This window comes from Pelodiscus sinensis, chromosome 8, assembly GCF_052426305.1.
Source record: "Pelodiscus sinensis isolate ZL-2025 chromosome 8, ASM5242630v1, whole genome shotgun sequence".
In the NCBI taxonomy this organism is placed as follows: Eukaryota; Metazoa; Chordata; order Testudines; family Trionychidae; genus Pelodiscus; species Pelodiscus sinensis.
In genome coordinates this window covers 74,419,152-74,433,219 of record NC_143059.1, presented here as the reverse complement: position 1 = coordinate 74,433,219, position 14,068 = coordinate 74,419,152, and the positions used below count along the sequence as shown (strand labels likewise).

The 14,068-nt window shown below is 71.1% G+C and overlaps 1 protein-coding gene across 3 annotated transcripts in view; it reads left to right on the top strand.

Moving 5' to 3' along the window:
* The window catches only part of CRTAC1 (cartilage acidic protein 1), a 34,190-nt gene that overhangs the window by 10,686 nt on the left and 9,436 nt on the right, over positions 1–14,068 (top strand). For all 3 annotated transcript variants that reach the window (XM_089780302.1, XM_089780301.1, XM_089780300.1), the window contains exons 2-5: positions 1,977–2,173; positions 3,841–4,037; positions 6,778–6,908; positions 8,126–8,282. In XM_089780302.1, the coding sequence (XP_089636428.1) occupies positions 1,986–2,173; positions 3,841–4,037; positions 6,778–6,908; positions 8,126–8,282 (673 nt within the window). In that variant the 5' untranslated portion in view covers positions 1,977–1,985. The remainder of the gene's footprint in view (positions 1–1,976; positions 2,174–3,840; positions 4,038–6,777; positions 6,909–8,125; positions 8,283–14,068) is intronic.

Below are 14,068 nucleotides of genomic sequence, written 5' to 3'. Positions count from 1 at the left end.
TCCTGCCGTGTCCCGGGCCCGCCCGCGGCTGGACACGTCGCCCCAGGAGCCGGCCGCCCGGCTGGGACACAGACTGGGCAGGGTGCCGGGCAGAGCCTCCCTCCTCGGTGCCCAGGGCGGGGCTGGTGGTGGCGGGAGCAGGGTGGAAGGGCTGGTGCGGAGGGGAAGGGGAGTTGAGCCCCGTCTGGCAGGGCGGCTCGAGAGGGGGCTGCATCTTGGCAAGGCAGAGCCCATCCAGGGATGCAAAGAGGGGCTGGCTCTGGGCAGGGTGGGGCCCTGGCAGGAGGGGGGGGGCTGGCTCTGGGCAGGGTGGGGCCCTGGCAGGAGGGGGGGGCTGGCTCTGGGCAGGGTGGGGCCCTGGCAGGAGGGGGGGGGCTGGCTCTGGGCAGGGTGGGGCCCTGGCAGCAGGGGGGGGGGGGCTGGCCCTGGGCAGGGGGGGGCTGGCTCTGGGCAGGGGGGGGCCCTGGCAGGAGGGGGGGGGCTGGCTCTGGGCAGGGTGGGGCCCTGGCGGGAGGGGGGGGCTGGCTCTGGGCAGGGTGGGGAATTTGCTGCTCTGTGAGTCGGGGGTGATGCCGCCCCGTCGTGGGCGCTCCAGAGCCAGGGTGGCCTGCCTGGTGTCGGGAAGCCCTGAGCCTCCCTCAGTGGCCCTAGTGCCCCAGGGTGCCTGGCTGCTCCCACCCCCCAGCCCGGAGGGCAGCCCTGGGGCCTGGAGCACCAGCAGCGGGAAGGCCAGCCCTGCTGTCTCTGCCGGGGTGCAGAGCTGGGTCTGGGGCAGCAGCCGGGGTGCTCGGACACAGCGAGGAGGGGGGAGGGGAGGGCTCCTCTCCAGCGAGGCCTTGGGCCCCAGTGGGAGAGGCTGGGTGGCTGACGTGAGCTGTCTTGAATGATTTCATTGGAATAAACCCAGCCCAGGAAGGGCTGCTTCTGAGAGCACTTGAACCATGGGGAAACTGAGGCAGGGCTCTGCAGCAGCAGCCTAGGCCACAAGGGGGTGCTCGGGAAGAAGCTATCCCTGCCACAGGCCCTCAGCCTGGGGGCTTGAATCTGGGGTGCACCCCCCTTGTCTTCCAGCCAAGCAGCTCCCATGGCTGGGGGTGCCTGGAACCAAACCCGTGTGCACTCAGCTCTGACCCCCCCAGTGCTGTCCCTGGGGTGCTCCCTGGGAGTCCCCTGCTGCTGCCGGGGGCTGGGCTGGGTGGGGTGAATGTGCCTGGCTCGACCTCCGTGCTCGGTGACCCTCCTGCCGAGGCAGGGCTCCTCCCTAGCACAGGCACCAGCGTGGGGGGCTCATGCCGTGGGGAAGGGGGAGCTGCAGGAGCAGCCCCCCGCCCTGTCATCGTGGCTGCCTCAGGGCTCACTGCCTTCAGTGTCCCCTGCCGGGTGGCATGAGCCATGGCAATGGCATGTTGCTTTGGCGCCGGCTCCGGGCTCCGGGCGCCTCTGGCACAGCCCCGGCTTCGCTTGCTGCTCTTCCCCGGGAGGGGGGGTCGGGCGTGTGGCTGCCTCCCTTTGGCCGAGCTCTGCAGGCTCCGGAGCTCCGTGGCCGGTGGCCGTGGAATTCCATTACCCTCGTGTGGCCTGCGGTCGGGTGCCCGCGTCTCGTTAGCTGGGCGGTGACAGCCGGGCACCTCACCAGTCTGGCGCTGAGCTGCACCTGTGGGGCTCGCCCAGACCTTGCAGTCCGGGTCCCCCGTCCCCGACCTCCTCTGCACTGGGACGCTGGTGGCCACGGTGCAGCAGCTCTGGTGCCACGCAGGGTGGGCCCCCTTCCGTGGCTGCCACATGCGATTCCCGTGTCCAGGGCAGGGACTGTCCCAGGGCGAGTGTGGGCCGGCAGCCGGACCGTGGCCCAGCTGTGGAGCCACCTGTGGCAGTGACCGGGCCTCGCCGTGGCAGCAGGGCAGGCTGGGAGGGACGGGGCAGGGGATGGCTGCTCAGGTGTGTCCCGGGCTGAGTGCCCGTGGGTTTGGCTCCAGGTGCCGAGGATGCTCCTGCTGTGGCTGCTGGCGCTGTGGCGGCCTGGCCAGGGTTCCCAGCGCAGCGAGCCCATGTTCACAGCCGTCACCGGCCGCGTCCTCCCGCCCGACTACGACAGCAACCCCACGCAGCTCAACTACGGCGTGGCCGTGACCGACGTGGACGCCGACGGCGCCTTGGACATCGTGGTGGCAGGGTGGGTAGTGGGGGCGGGGCGGGGTCCCACTGTCCCTCCGCCCGGTGGGTGCCTGGGCCCGGGGGCCAGGCTGAGCTGGGGGGCTTGAACAGCCCTTTGCTGGGCTCCCCATGCACCCCGCGCTCTGCAGCACCCGCTGGGCTCCTGGCTGTGGAGGGGCCCGGCCAGCGGCACAGCGAGGGAGGTACGGCAGCCCAGACTCATGGCCCTGGTCCCTGCCCCATAGTTCCCAGTGCGGAGGGCTGGGCCCCACCCCTGCCCAGTTAGATCCTCCAGCTCCGGGTGCCCCAGGCCCCTGGGACCCAGCAGGGCGGGCAGCCAGCAAAGCGCACTGGGCGGCACAGGCCCCTAGGGGTGCCCCGGGGGCAGGGCTGGGGCTGGCTTGCAAGCGGTCAGTGCCCGGGGGCACCTGGAGGCTGGGGTGGGCAGGGGAGCCAGGCCTGCCTGTGGGGGGCAGGGCCGGTCCCGCTGTGGCAGGAACGAGCAGCCTGGCCCAGGGATGGAGCCCCACGGATGGGGGGTGGCCGGCCTGAGCAGGGCGCGTGTGGCGCTGGCAAGCCCTGAGGGTCAAGCCCTGCCCGGGGATCCCGCTGGGGGGCAGGTGCCTCCCAGCCACTGGGGCCCGGCTGGGCACACGCTGGCCCAGGAGAGGCCCCGCCCCGCTGTGCCAGTCAGATGGTCCCGCGGGGATGGCCGCCCACCGGCAGCACCCCTGGGTGGGGCAGCGCGGGGCTATGCCCCCTCGGCACAGCAGTGGCTCAGGGAGGCTAGTGAGCTGCCAGCAGGAGGAGAGGGGCAGCATGGGGGTCTGGCTGGGGGGCTCGACCGCTCCCAGGGCGTGGGGGGCAGCTGTGAGCCAGCCCCCCGCCACGTGGCGCTGCCGGGAGGAGGTTGTGTAACCAGCCCTGGCCGTTGTGTAACGTGTTTACTGGGCGGGGCGGGGCCCAGTGGGCGTCTGATCTGTCCTGGGCCAGCCCAGGCTCTGCCGCTGCCCGGCCTGTCCCGGGGCCTTGCTGTGCCGGCTGCTGGCTCCCAGCCCCGCTCTGGGGCCGCCCCACAGCTGGAGGGGGCAGGGCAGGGATCCTGCAGCTGCTGGGCCCCTGGCACGGGGCTGTGCCCTGCCCCCAGACTGTGCTTGGGGGCCCAGCGTGGCAGAGGGGCCCCCGGCTGGCAGGTGCAGCCTCTGGAGGGAGCGGCTGGGTCCAGGGCCCAGCCCACCCCCCAAGTGCCAAGCTGGCTGCAGGCAGCAGGGCCCAGCCCCTCCCCTGGCTGCGTGGCCCGGCTCAGCATGGCACCAAGCAGGCAGCTGTGCCAGTCCCAGGCCATACGGGCCCTGCCCCCCAGCAGCCCTGCTCGGTCCTTCCTGCCCCCCGGCTCGGGCGCACTGCTGCCGTGGGTTGGGCACAGCCCAGGCCTGCCCAGCTCTCTGGCTCCATGGCCGGGTGCCAGACCCGAGAGCGCCCCAAGCCGTCCGGCTAGGAGAGCCTCCCCCGGTGCTGCTGTGCCAGGCCCACCCGGGCCCAGAGCAGCGCCCCCCATGTCCCTGCAGCCTCTGGCTCCTGGCCTGGGAGCGGCAGTGCCCGACGGGCAGTACGGCCCCTTCCCGAGGCTCCCCATGCCCTTGGGGGCCCGGTGCAGCCTCGCCAGCCCACCTCCCGCCTGCCCAGGTACAACGGGCCCAACCTGGTGCTGAAGTACGACCGGGCGCGCCAGCGGCTGGTGAACCTGGCGCGGGACGAGCGCAGCTCCCCCTACTATGCGCTGCGGGACCGGCAGGGCAACGCCATCGGGGTGGCGGCCTGCGACGTCGACGGGGACGGGCGCGAGGAGATCTACTTCCTCAACACCAACAACGCCTTCTCGGGTGAGCCCCCCCCGCCAGGCAGCCCGGGGCTCGTCCCCTGACCCCTGCTCCCCCCCCCCCACCAGCCAGGCAGCCCGGGGCTCGTCCTCTGACCCCTGCTCCCCCCCCCCACCAGCCAGGCAGCCCGTGGCTCGTCCTCCGACCCCTGCTCCCCCCCCACCAGCCAGGCAGCCCGTGGCTCGTCCTCCGACCCCTGCTCCCCCCCCACCAGCCAGGCAGCCCGTGGCTTGTCCTCCGACCCCTGCTCCCCCCCCACCAGCCAGGCAGACCCCGTCCCCCCACCCCCGCCCTCTCTCCCCCCCCTCCTCCCCCCCGCCAGGCAGCCCGTGGCTCGTCCCCCGACCCCCGCCCTCCTCCCCCCCGCCAGGCAGCCCGTGGCTCGTCCCCCGACCCCCGCCCTCCTCCCCCCCGCCAGGCAGCCCGTGGCTCGTCCCCCGACCCCCGCCCTCCTCCCCCCCGCCAGGCAGCCCGTGGCTCGTCCCCCGACCCCCGCCCTCCTCCCCCCCGCCAGGCAGCCCGTGGCTCGTTCTCTGACCCCTGCTGCCCCCCCACCCCAGCCCAGCCAGGCAGCCCACGACCCATCCTCTGCCCTCCCCCACCATGTGGCCTGCAGCCCAGTCTCCAGAGAGCCCGCTTCCCCCACCCAGCCCATGGCAGGGCCTGGCTCCGGAGGGGCACGCCACCGTTCACCTGGGGACTGGCGGCAGCCTGCTGTGAGCGAGTCCCCGGCAGAGGGAGCAGGGGTGGGTGCAGGCTGGGGGGGCCTGTTTGGGGGGAGGGCTGGGGGCATGGGAGCAGAGCTGGGTGTGGGCTGGGGAGTTTGCGGGGAGGTGGAAGCAGGGGCGCTCTGGGGGTCCTGCTGGTTGGGGAGGGTTGGAGGGGTTGCAGGGGGCATGGGAGCAGGGATAGGTGTGGGCTGGGGGCCTTGTGGCGGGCAGCTGGGGAGGCCTGTGAGTGGGGGCATGGGAGCAGGGCTGGGGGGGATGCAGGCTGGGAGCCCTGGGGGGGGTGGGTTGGGGAGATCTGTAGCAGGGTGGGCTGGAGCCCTGCAGAGGGAGCAGGCTGGGAGATCTGCGTGGGCGTGGGAGCGGGGGCAGGTGCAGGCTGGGGACCTGCAGGGGGTGCATGGGAGCAGGGCTGGGTGCAGGTTGGGGGGCCTGTGGGGGGCGGGGGGCGCAGGGGAGCAGGGCTGGGTGCAGGTTGGGGGACCTGTGGGGGGCGGGGGGCGCATGGGAGCAGGGCTGGGTGCAGGTTGGGGGTGGCCGTGGGGGGGCGGGCTGCGGGGGGCGCAGGGGAGCAGGACTGGGTGCAGGTTGGGGGGCCGTGGGGGGCGCAGGGGAGATGGGCTGGGTGCAGGTTGGGGGGCCTGTGGGGGGCAAGGGGCGCAGTGCCCCGCTGTGTGACCTTCGGCGCATGAGGGATCTGTGCAGCCTGGAGTTAATTTCTCACTCGAGTGACTCATTGATTCATGGCCGGGCGGTGGAGCCGGTGCAGCCGCTGAGTCAGCGGTTCCTGCAGCCCCCAGCCCTCCCTGCCGTGCCGTGGGCCCGGGCCAGGCAGCCCCTGGGGCTCTGCTGGGGGGTCCCCTAGCCCCGGGGGGCTGTGGGCAGGACCCCAGGGAGGGGCCTTCTCCCTAAAGCCGTAGGTCAAGCTGGGCCCCAAGGCAGAGGAGGGCGAGGGGGGAGCTGGCACTCCAGGCAGAGGCTGCCCCACACCCAGCTGGGTGCCCCGAGCGTGGCACAGCCTGGCCCACCCTGGCAGGTCCCTGCTGTCCCTGGGGGTAGGCTGGCCGCCGTCCGTCGCCCCATCCCCAGGGTAGTGATGGGGTCTCCTGGAGCCCCTCCTGTGCCCCCGCTGCTGGAGTCTGCTCCATGTGGCCTGGCTGCAGCCTGCCCCGCGGTGCCCACTGCCCTCGGCCGCGCTGCCATGGGAGACGGGCAGGGCCGGGGGCTCCGCCAGCCTCCCTCCGCCACGGGCCCTGGTGCCCGGAGTTGCCTCTGAGCCCCAGGCCCCGAGCAGCGCCAGCCTGTGCAGTCGGAGCGCCCCCCACTCCTGGGCATCGGCCCCCTGCTCGCCCGCGGCTCCTTGGGCAGGGCTGGGCGGTCGCATGCTCAGCTTAGCCGAGTGGGGGAGGGGGCACGTGGCCCTCAGCCGGGATCCGTCTTCCTGACACTCCTAATTACCCGGCTGCAGCTGCCAGGGCTGCTGTCCCTAAATCAAGTGCTCCCATTACTCCTGTCGCTGCCGCGCGGCTTCCCCCCCCCCCCCCCGCGGCTCCTCGCGCCTCTGCCCAGCCAGTCCCCCGGGGGGCCGGCCCGGCGCTGCCCTGGAGCACAGAGCGCGGGGGCAGGGCGGGCCCCGGGCCTGCGGGGCGCCATTGAGGGCCAAGATGAAGAGGCACCAGCAGAGTGGGGGGCTCGCGAGGGCGGGCCTGCTCCCTGCCCCAGGCAGTGCATGTGGCCTTGTGCTGCCCCCCAGTTGCCCCCTGCCTGGGCAGATTCTCACTCCCTGCGTGCGTCTTACGGGCAAGGAAGGAACGAGCCTCTGCAGCCCCTTGATGATCCCTGTGTGCCGGGGCCCGTCCCTGGGCCTCTAGAGCACCTCCAGGGCCCAGCCGCCGCCCCACGGGCCCTCTGATCAGCCCCTCCGCCCGTGTGCACCCCCAGCCTAGCCGTGGGCACTGCTAATCCGCCCGGGCACAGGGCTTACAGGGAACTCTGCTCCTGCCGCTCTCCCCCAGGCCTGGCCACCTACCCAGACAAGCTCTTCAAGTGGCGGGCCGGGCGCTGGGAGGACCTGCTGAGCGACGAGGCGAACCGGGCCGTGGCCAGCCGCTTCGCCGGGCGCTCGGTGGCCTGCGTGGACCGGACGGTGAGTGCCCGGGAGCGTGGCGGGGAGTCATGGGTGGCACTTCTAACTGCCCAGCGTGGGCTCTGTCCTCCAGACTCCTCCAGGCCATCTCGGGGGGGGGGGGGCAGAGTCGGTACTTCCTGGCCTGAGCTCTGTCCCCAACATGCCCCGGGCCAAGGGTCCCTCCGCTTGTGCAGAATAAACAGTGTTCTGTGCACCCAGGCCTGTGTGAATGGGCACCACCCACAGAACCAACCTGAGGTGGGTGCTCTGCTGACTGGCTGGGTGGCATGAGACTCGCTCCGGAGCGGCTGCCCCAGCACAGGGCTTACAGGGAGTGTGGGTCAGGGTCCCCCCCCCCCAGCTGCCCAGTGTCTGGGTACCCCAGGCTTGCACCCCATCCCCAGTCGCCTCTGCTGGGGAAAAGCCTGTCGGGTGGCTTATGGGCCTATCGCCTGCCTCGAAGGGTTCTCGGGGCCTAGCTGTGCGCAGGAGCAGGGGGGAGCCAGGGGAGGGGGTTGGAGGGCAGCAGAGCAGGGGCAAGCTGTGACGTGGGGGGCAGTGGGTGGGAGGGGAATAGCTGAGTGGGAGGCTCAGGGTTCAGCAAGGGAGTGTGGCTGCACCATGGGGGGAGATGGGGCGGGGGGAGGGGAGCAGGCCTGAGCAGTGAGGTAAGTGGGGGTTGGTGAAGTAAAGTGGGGGGGGAGAGGGGGGCTCAGCACGAACATTCCCAGCATGCAGAGGGGCAGCTGCATGGACAGAGTCTGGCAGGTGGGGGCCTGGAGAGGCTCTTGGGCCCCAGGCTCAGCCCGAGTGTGACCCCCCAGCTCGGCTGGGGCAGCTGGCGGCGCGGGGGGGCCCGGCTCGGCGTGGGGCCCCGGGGGGGCAGCCGGCGGCGAGGGGGGGCCCGGCTCGGCGTGGGGCCCCGGGGGGGCAGCCGGCGGCGAGGGGGGGCCCGGCTCGGCGTGGGGCCCCGGGGGGGGCCGGCCGGGGGGGCCCGGCTCGGGCGGGGGGGGGCCCGGCTCGGCGCGGGGGGGCCCGGCTCGGCGTGGGGCCCCGGGGGGGGCAGCCGGTGGCGCGGGGGGGCCCGGCTCGGCGCGGGGCCCCGGGGGGGGGCAGCCTGTGCTGCGGGGCTGGAATCTGCTCTGAGTGGGGGGCTGGCCGGGCCCATGACTGCAGTGCCACCCCGGGGTGCCCCAGGACCCTGCCCAGCCCTGCTGCTGCCCCCTCCCCCGCAGGGCTCTGGCCGCTACGCCATCTACATCGCCAACTACGCCCACGGCAAGCTGGGCCCGCACGCGCTGCTGGAGATGGACGTGGCTGCCAGCGACCCCGCCCGTGGCATCGTGGTGCTGGCCGACGTCGCCGCCCAGGCAGGGGTCAACAAGTACACAGGTGGGGGGCCGGGCGCCCTTGGCCTTTCCTGTACGACTGAGCCAGGCTGGGGGGCCGGGCGCCCTTGGCCTTTCCTGGACGACTGAGCCAGGCTGGGGGGCCGGGCTCCCTTGGCCTTTCCTGTATGACTGAGCCAGGCTGGGGGGGCCGGGCTCCCTTGGCCTTTCCTGGACGTCTGAGCCAGGCTGGGGGGGCCGGGCTCCCTTGGCCTTTCCTGGACGTCTGAGCCAGGCTGGGGGGCCGGGCTCCCTTGGCCTTTCCTGGACGACTGAGCCAGGCTGGGGGGCCGGGCTCCCTTGGCCTTTCCTGGACGTCTGAGCCAGGCTGGGGGGCCGGGCTCCCTTGGCCTTTCCTGGACGACTGAGCCAGGCTGGGGGGCTGGGCTCCCTTGGCCTTTCCTGGACGACTGAGCCAGGCTGGGGGGCCGGGCTCCCTTGGCCTTTCCTGGACGACTGAGCCAGGCTGGGGGGCCGGGCTCCCTTGGCCTTTCCTGGACGACTGAGCCAGGCTGGGGGGGCCGGGCTCCCTTGGCCTTTCCTGGACGACTGAGCCAGGCTGGGGGGCCGGGCTCCCTTGGCCTTTCCTGGACGACTGAGCCAGGCTGGGGGGGCCGGGCTCCCTTGGCCTTTCCTGGACGACTGAGCCAGGCTGGGGGGCCGGGCTCCCTTGGCCTTTCCTGGACGACTGAGCCAGGCTGGGGGGCCGGGCTCCCTTGGCCTTTCCTGTATGTCTGAGCCAGGCTGGGGGGCCGGGCTCCCTTGGCCTTTCCTGGACGACTGAGCCAGGCTGGGGGGCTGGGCTCCCTTGGCCTTTCCTGTATGACTGAGCCAGGCTGGGGGGCCGGGCTCCCTTGGCCTTTCCTGGACGACTGAGCCAGGCTGGGGGGGCCGGGCTCCCTTGGCCTTTCCTGGACGACTGAGCCAGGCTGGGGGGCCGGGCTCCCTTGGCCTTTCCTGGACGTCTGAGCCAGGCTGGGGGGCCGGGCTCCCTTGGCCTTTCCTGGACGACTGAGCCAGGCTGGGGGGCCGGGCTCCCTTGGCCTTTCCTGTACGTCTGAGCCAGGCTGGGGGGCTGGGCTCCCTTGGCCTTTCCTGTACGTCTGAGCCAGGCTGGGGGGCTGGGCTCCCTTGGCCTTTCCTGGACGTCTGAGCCAGGCTGGGGGGCCGGGCTCCCTTGGCCTTTCCTGTATGTCTGAGCCAGGCTGGGGGGCTGGGCTCCCTTGGCCTTTCCTGGACGTCTGAGCCAGGCTGGGGGGCCGGGCTCCCTTGGCCTTTCCTGGACGACTGAGCCAGGCTGGGGGGCCGGGCTCCCTTGGCCTTTCCTGGACGACTGAGCCAGGCTGGGGGGCCGGGCTCCCTTGGCCTTTCCTGGACGACTGAGCCAGGCTGGGGGGCCGGGCTCCCTTGGCCTTTCCTGGACGACTGAGCCAGGCTGGGGGGCCGGGCTCCCTTGGCCTTTCCTGGACGACTGAGCCAGGCTGGGGGGCCGGGCTCCCTTGGCCTTTCCTGGACGTCTGAGCCAGGCTGGGGGGCCGGGCTCCCTTGGCCTTTCCAGTATGACTGAGCCAGGCTGGGGGGCCGGGCTCCCTTGGCCTTTCCAGTATGACTGAGCCAGGCTGGGGGGCTGGGCTCCCTTGGCCTTTCCTGGACGACTGAGCCAGGCTGGGGGGCTGGGCTCCCTTGGCCTTTCCAGTATGACTGAGCCAGGCTGGGGGGCCGGGCTCCCTTGGCCTTTCCTGGACGTCTGAGCCAGGCTGGGGGGCCGGGCTCCCTTGGCCTTTCCTGTATGACTGAGCCAGGCTGGGGGGCCGGGCTCCCTTGGCCTTTCCTGTATGACTGAGCCAGGCTGGGGGGCCGGGCTCCCTGGGCCTTTCCAGTATGACTGAGCCAGGCTGGGGGGCTGGGCTCCCTGCCCCAGACCCCCCAGCGCCTGGTTTCGCGGTTCCGACCCCGTGCACCTGCCCTGGGGAGCCCGTGGGGGGGGGCGGTGAGTGCAGGGCCCTGGGGGGTTGGATGGGGTGGCCTGTCCCGGCTCTCAGGGGGTGCCCATGCTCAGCCTGTCCGTCCCCAGGCAGCACCCCCCTTTCCAGTGCGGCAGCCCCTTCCCGGGGAGCCCTCCCCCCCAGCAGTGAGACAGCCCCTTCTCGGGGTCCACTCCAGTGCAGCGACCCTCTCGGGGGGGCCCCTCTCCCCTGGGGAGTCCACCCCCCACCTCTGGGATGGTGCCTCCAGCTGCCTGCCTCCGCCATGAGCCCCTTTGGAGGGTCCCCTCCCTCTGGCCCCCTGGAGCCCCCCCAGAGGGATAGCGCCCCGTTCTCCAGCCCCCAGTGACCAGCAGGGGGGTCTATGGAGCTTTGAACAGCGACGATCCCTCAGCCCATCCCCTCAGACTCCCCCGCAGCCGGCTGGGCCCTGCCTGCTCCCCGGTGTCCCCAGAGCCAGCCCCCCTCTCCCAGCAACAGCCCCTCCCCCCATGTCTCCCCAGGTAAGGGGGTCGCCTGGGCCCCCCTGTGTCCCTAGCAGGATCCCTCTCAGCCCGTTGTCTGGTGGGAAGCGGCCGTGCCCCCTGAGCGGGGCTAGGGTCACCAGCCCCACAGCTCCAGTTCTGGGCTGTTTTCTGCAACCCCCCCCCATCACACTGAGCCAGTAATGGCCGGGCACTGAGCGCCCCTGTATGCACCCCCTGTGAGCCCCCAATGCCCCAGTTCCTCAGCCGGCCCGGAGGGCTCACGCCCAGGTGGCTACATGCCCCAGGCTGGCGGTGGGGACTGGAGTGAGCTTTCAACGTGCGCTCCCCAAGTCCGGCCGGTCCCTGGGCTCTCCAGGCTATGCCCTCCCCCGCCGGCCCATGGCCACCAAGGGCCTTCCCCCGCTCCCAAAGGCCAGTTGCTCCCAGTGCCCAGGGCGGGTGCTGCCCTGCTGGGCTGGAGCAGAGAGGGAGCGAGGAGCCAGGCAAAGCGCCATGCCCAGGAGGCTGTGGCTGCGGTGATCTGTGCTGAGTGGCGGCCGGGCCCACCCACACCCAGCAGCGCTGGGATCCGTGCCCCCAGGCCAAGCAGGGAAGGAGCCTCAGTTTCCCCTTGTCGGGTCGTTAGTCCCGGCCTAGAGGCCATGCAAGGGTGAGCCCCCCGGGCTCTCGGTGCCCTGCAGTGCACGGCAGGCATGGAGCAGGGTCCCCAGCCAGCTGGGGAGGGGCCGAGCTTCGTGGGGGGGCTGTGCAGCCCTAGAGGGCTGCTGGAGCCTAGGGCGCCATTGCAGTGGGGGGGCTGCATGTGCCCTGTGGGGGGGGGCGAGTGGGAGCAGGGGGAGGCTGGCTGAGGACAGAGGGTTCCGCAGTGTTACTGAGCATGCTCAGTACAAGCCAAACACCAAATGGGGGGGCAAACCCCCCTGCCCCCCAGTGCTGGGCGGGGGCTCCCACCTCGTGCGCACTCGGCTCTTTGGGCAGCTGGTGCAGCCGCGGCTGGCAAGGGGCTCCGGGTCCCGTTCCTACAGTGCCAACGCGAAGGGGCTCTGCCCTCTCCTGGCTGCCACGGAACGGCCGTGTCTTACCGTGCTCCTGCCTGGAGGGGGGGGGAGGGGAGCGGGGTCTAGTGGTTACAGCAGGGGGCCGCTACCTTTGGGCTCTGAAGAAGGACATCAGAATGGTCATGCTGGGTCAGACCAAAGCTCCTCGCCCAGGGGCCAGGCTGCCCACAGTGGCCAATGCCAGCTGCTTCAGGAGGCATGAACAGACAAGGCATCCTCATGAGCCATCCCCTGCCGCCCGTTCGCGGCTTCGGGCCCGCGGAGGCGAGACGCACCCTCCCTGCCATTCTGGCTAATTGCCAGTGATGGACCCACCCTCCTGGGACTTTTTGTTCTTATTGGACCCGGGGAGAGTTTGGGCCTTTCCACTGTCTCCAGGCAGAGAGTTCCACAGGTCGACGGCGTTGGCTTTACACCAGCTGCCTGGAACCGTCACTGGTGAGCTTGTGGTGTCAGCGAAGGAGTAAAGAGCGCTTCCTTGTGCCGTGTGCCCGCCCCCACAGGGGTTGCTAGACCCCCGCCTGCCCCCTCACCCTTTAGTCTCTTTTCCAAGCTGAAAAGTCCTGGTCTTGTTAATCTCGCCTCACGGGGAGGCTGTTCCTGCCCCACAGCATTTCTGTGCCCCTCTCTGTGCCGGTTCCAGCTTCCACAGAGCTTTGTTTGGGGGAGGGGGGACCAGAGCCGCAGGCACTGTCCGAGCTGGGGGGCCACGGCTGGATAGAGCAGCCAAGTCGTCTCGTCCTTTCCTCGGGATTCCCGGGTTGGGTTGGTTTGTGGTTCTGAGGCGGGTGGTGCACAGGGAGCAGCGGTGTCCAGGGCGCTATCCACAGCGCTTCCACGATCTGGCTGGAATGGGAACGGCTATTTTGTCCGCACAGTGGGGATGCTCCATGTGCATCACGTTGCCCTCGCCAGCACTGAGTTCCACTCGCCCAGTTCTGCGCGATCCCTTGTAGCTCTGCAGTCAGCTCGGGCGCGTCCCTGCTCGCTCCTTCTCCCAGAACACCTACGAGAGGTTTCACGAGCGGCCCGAGTGCGGATCCCTGCGGCACAACGCTCGTTCCTGCTTCCCCCTAGTCCTCAGGTGGAGGGCCCAGCCACGTTTTCGTGGCCGAATGACCCTGCAATGGCTGAAGTGCCTGGTCTTTTGTTGTTCTTAATCCCCCGCCTCCCTGCGTGTAGCAGACTCCCCGCCCCAGGGCCAAGCTGGGAGCAGCTTGGGGCAACATGTTGGGTCCCCGTGATCCTGCACCCCTGTCCTCAGCAAGCTGAGACTCCCCCAGCCAGTAGAACGGGGGGGAGGGGGGCTATTGCTTCTCCAGGATACAGCACAGATCTGATGTGATGTGGCTACAGGAATCGGGGCCAGGCAGCCTCAGCCCTCTTGGGGTGGGGTCCTCAGGCCCCTGGCCCCTCAGGACTCAGCTTAATCTCCTCTCTTCACGTCATCCCAGCCAGAAACTGCCCCCAGCCAGGTGTCCGGCTCCCCCTCCCCCGGGAACAGCCTTGTTACCTGCTCAGGCGGGGCCTAGGTGTCTGGGTGTGGGGGAGGCCGTGGGAATCACACAGCCCAGCGCAGGGGACCCCGGGTTACAGAGCGGACAGCCCCCCCCATGTGTCACAGCTCAAACTCCTTTGCTGGGCATGCAGCTTTAAGCAGACCTTCCGTATGAAATCCAGGGGGTCCAATTTTAGGGGGTACTGCCTCTAGCCCCCCCATAAATGGGGCCCTTGAGCCCACAGCACCCCCCAGTGTTCCCCTCCTGGTAGGGCTGAGCCCGCCCGTCGCTTGCCAGGGTCCAGTGCTGCCTGAGGTCTTGGGAACGGTGCCTGGCCCAGGTGGGGCTCCCCGTGGCAGATGCCAGGGCTGCTGGGGAGGGCAGCGCATGAGCTGAGAACCAGGGGCTGGGGGCCAAGAGGTGCAGTCGGGGTGGGCTGGGCTCTGCCCGGGGGGGAATTCAGTGGTGGGGAGGGGTGTTACCATGGCGACTGCCTTGCTTAGGGTTAGGGTGACCCAGCAGCCCCTGACCCATTCGCCAGATGAAGGGCCGGGCCTGCCCGTTCCGGGCGTGCCGAGAGGAGGGTGCCCCGCCCAGGCCTGGCACAGCCAGACGATGCCTCCGGGCTCTGCAAGGAGCGTCCCTGCTGTGGGGTCACTGCGCTGGGGCCTGGCAACTCTGGCGGGTGAGGTGTGTGCAGGGACCTGCTGGGGGGCAGGTGCCGGAGGGGCTGCACGTCGGCCCTGTGGTGGGGCTACAG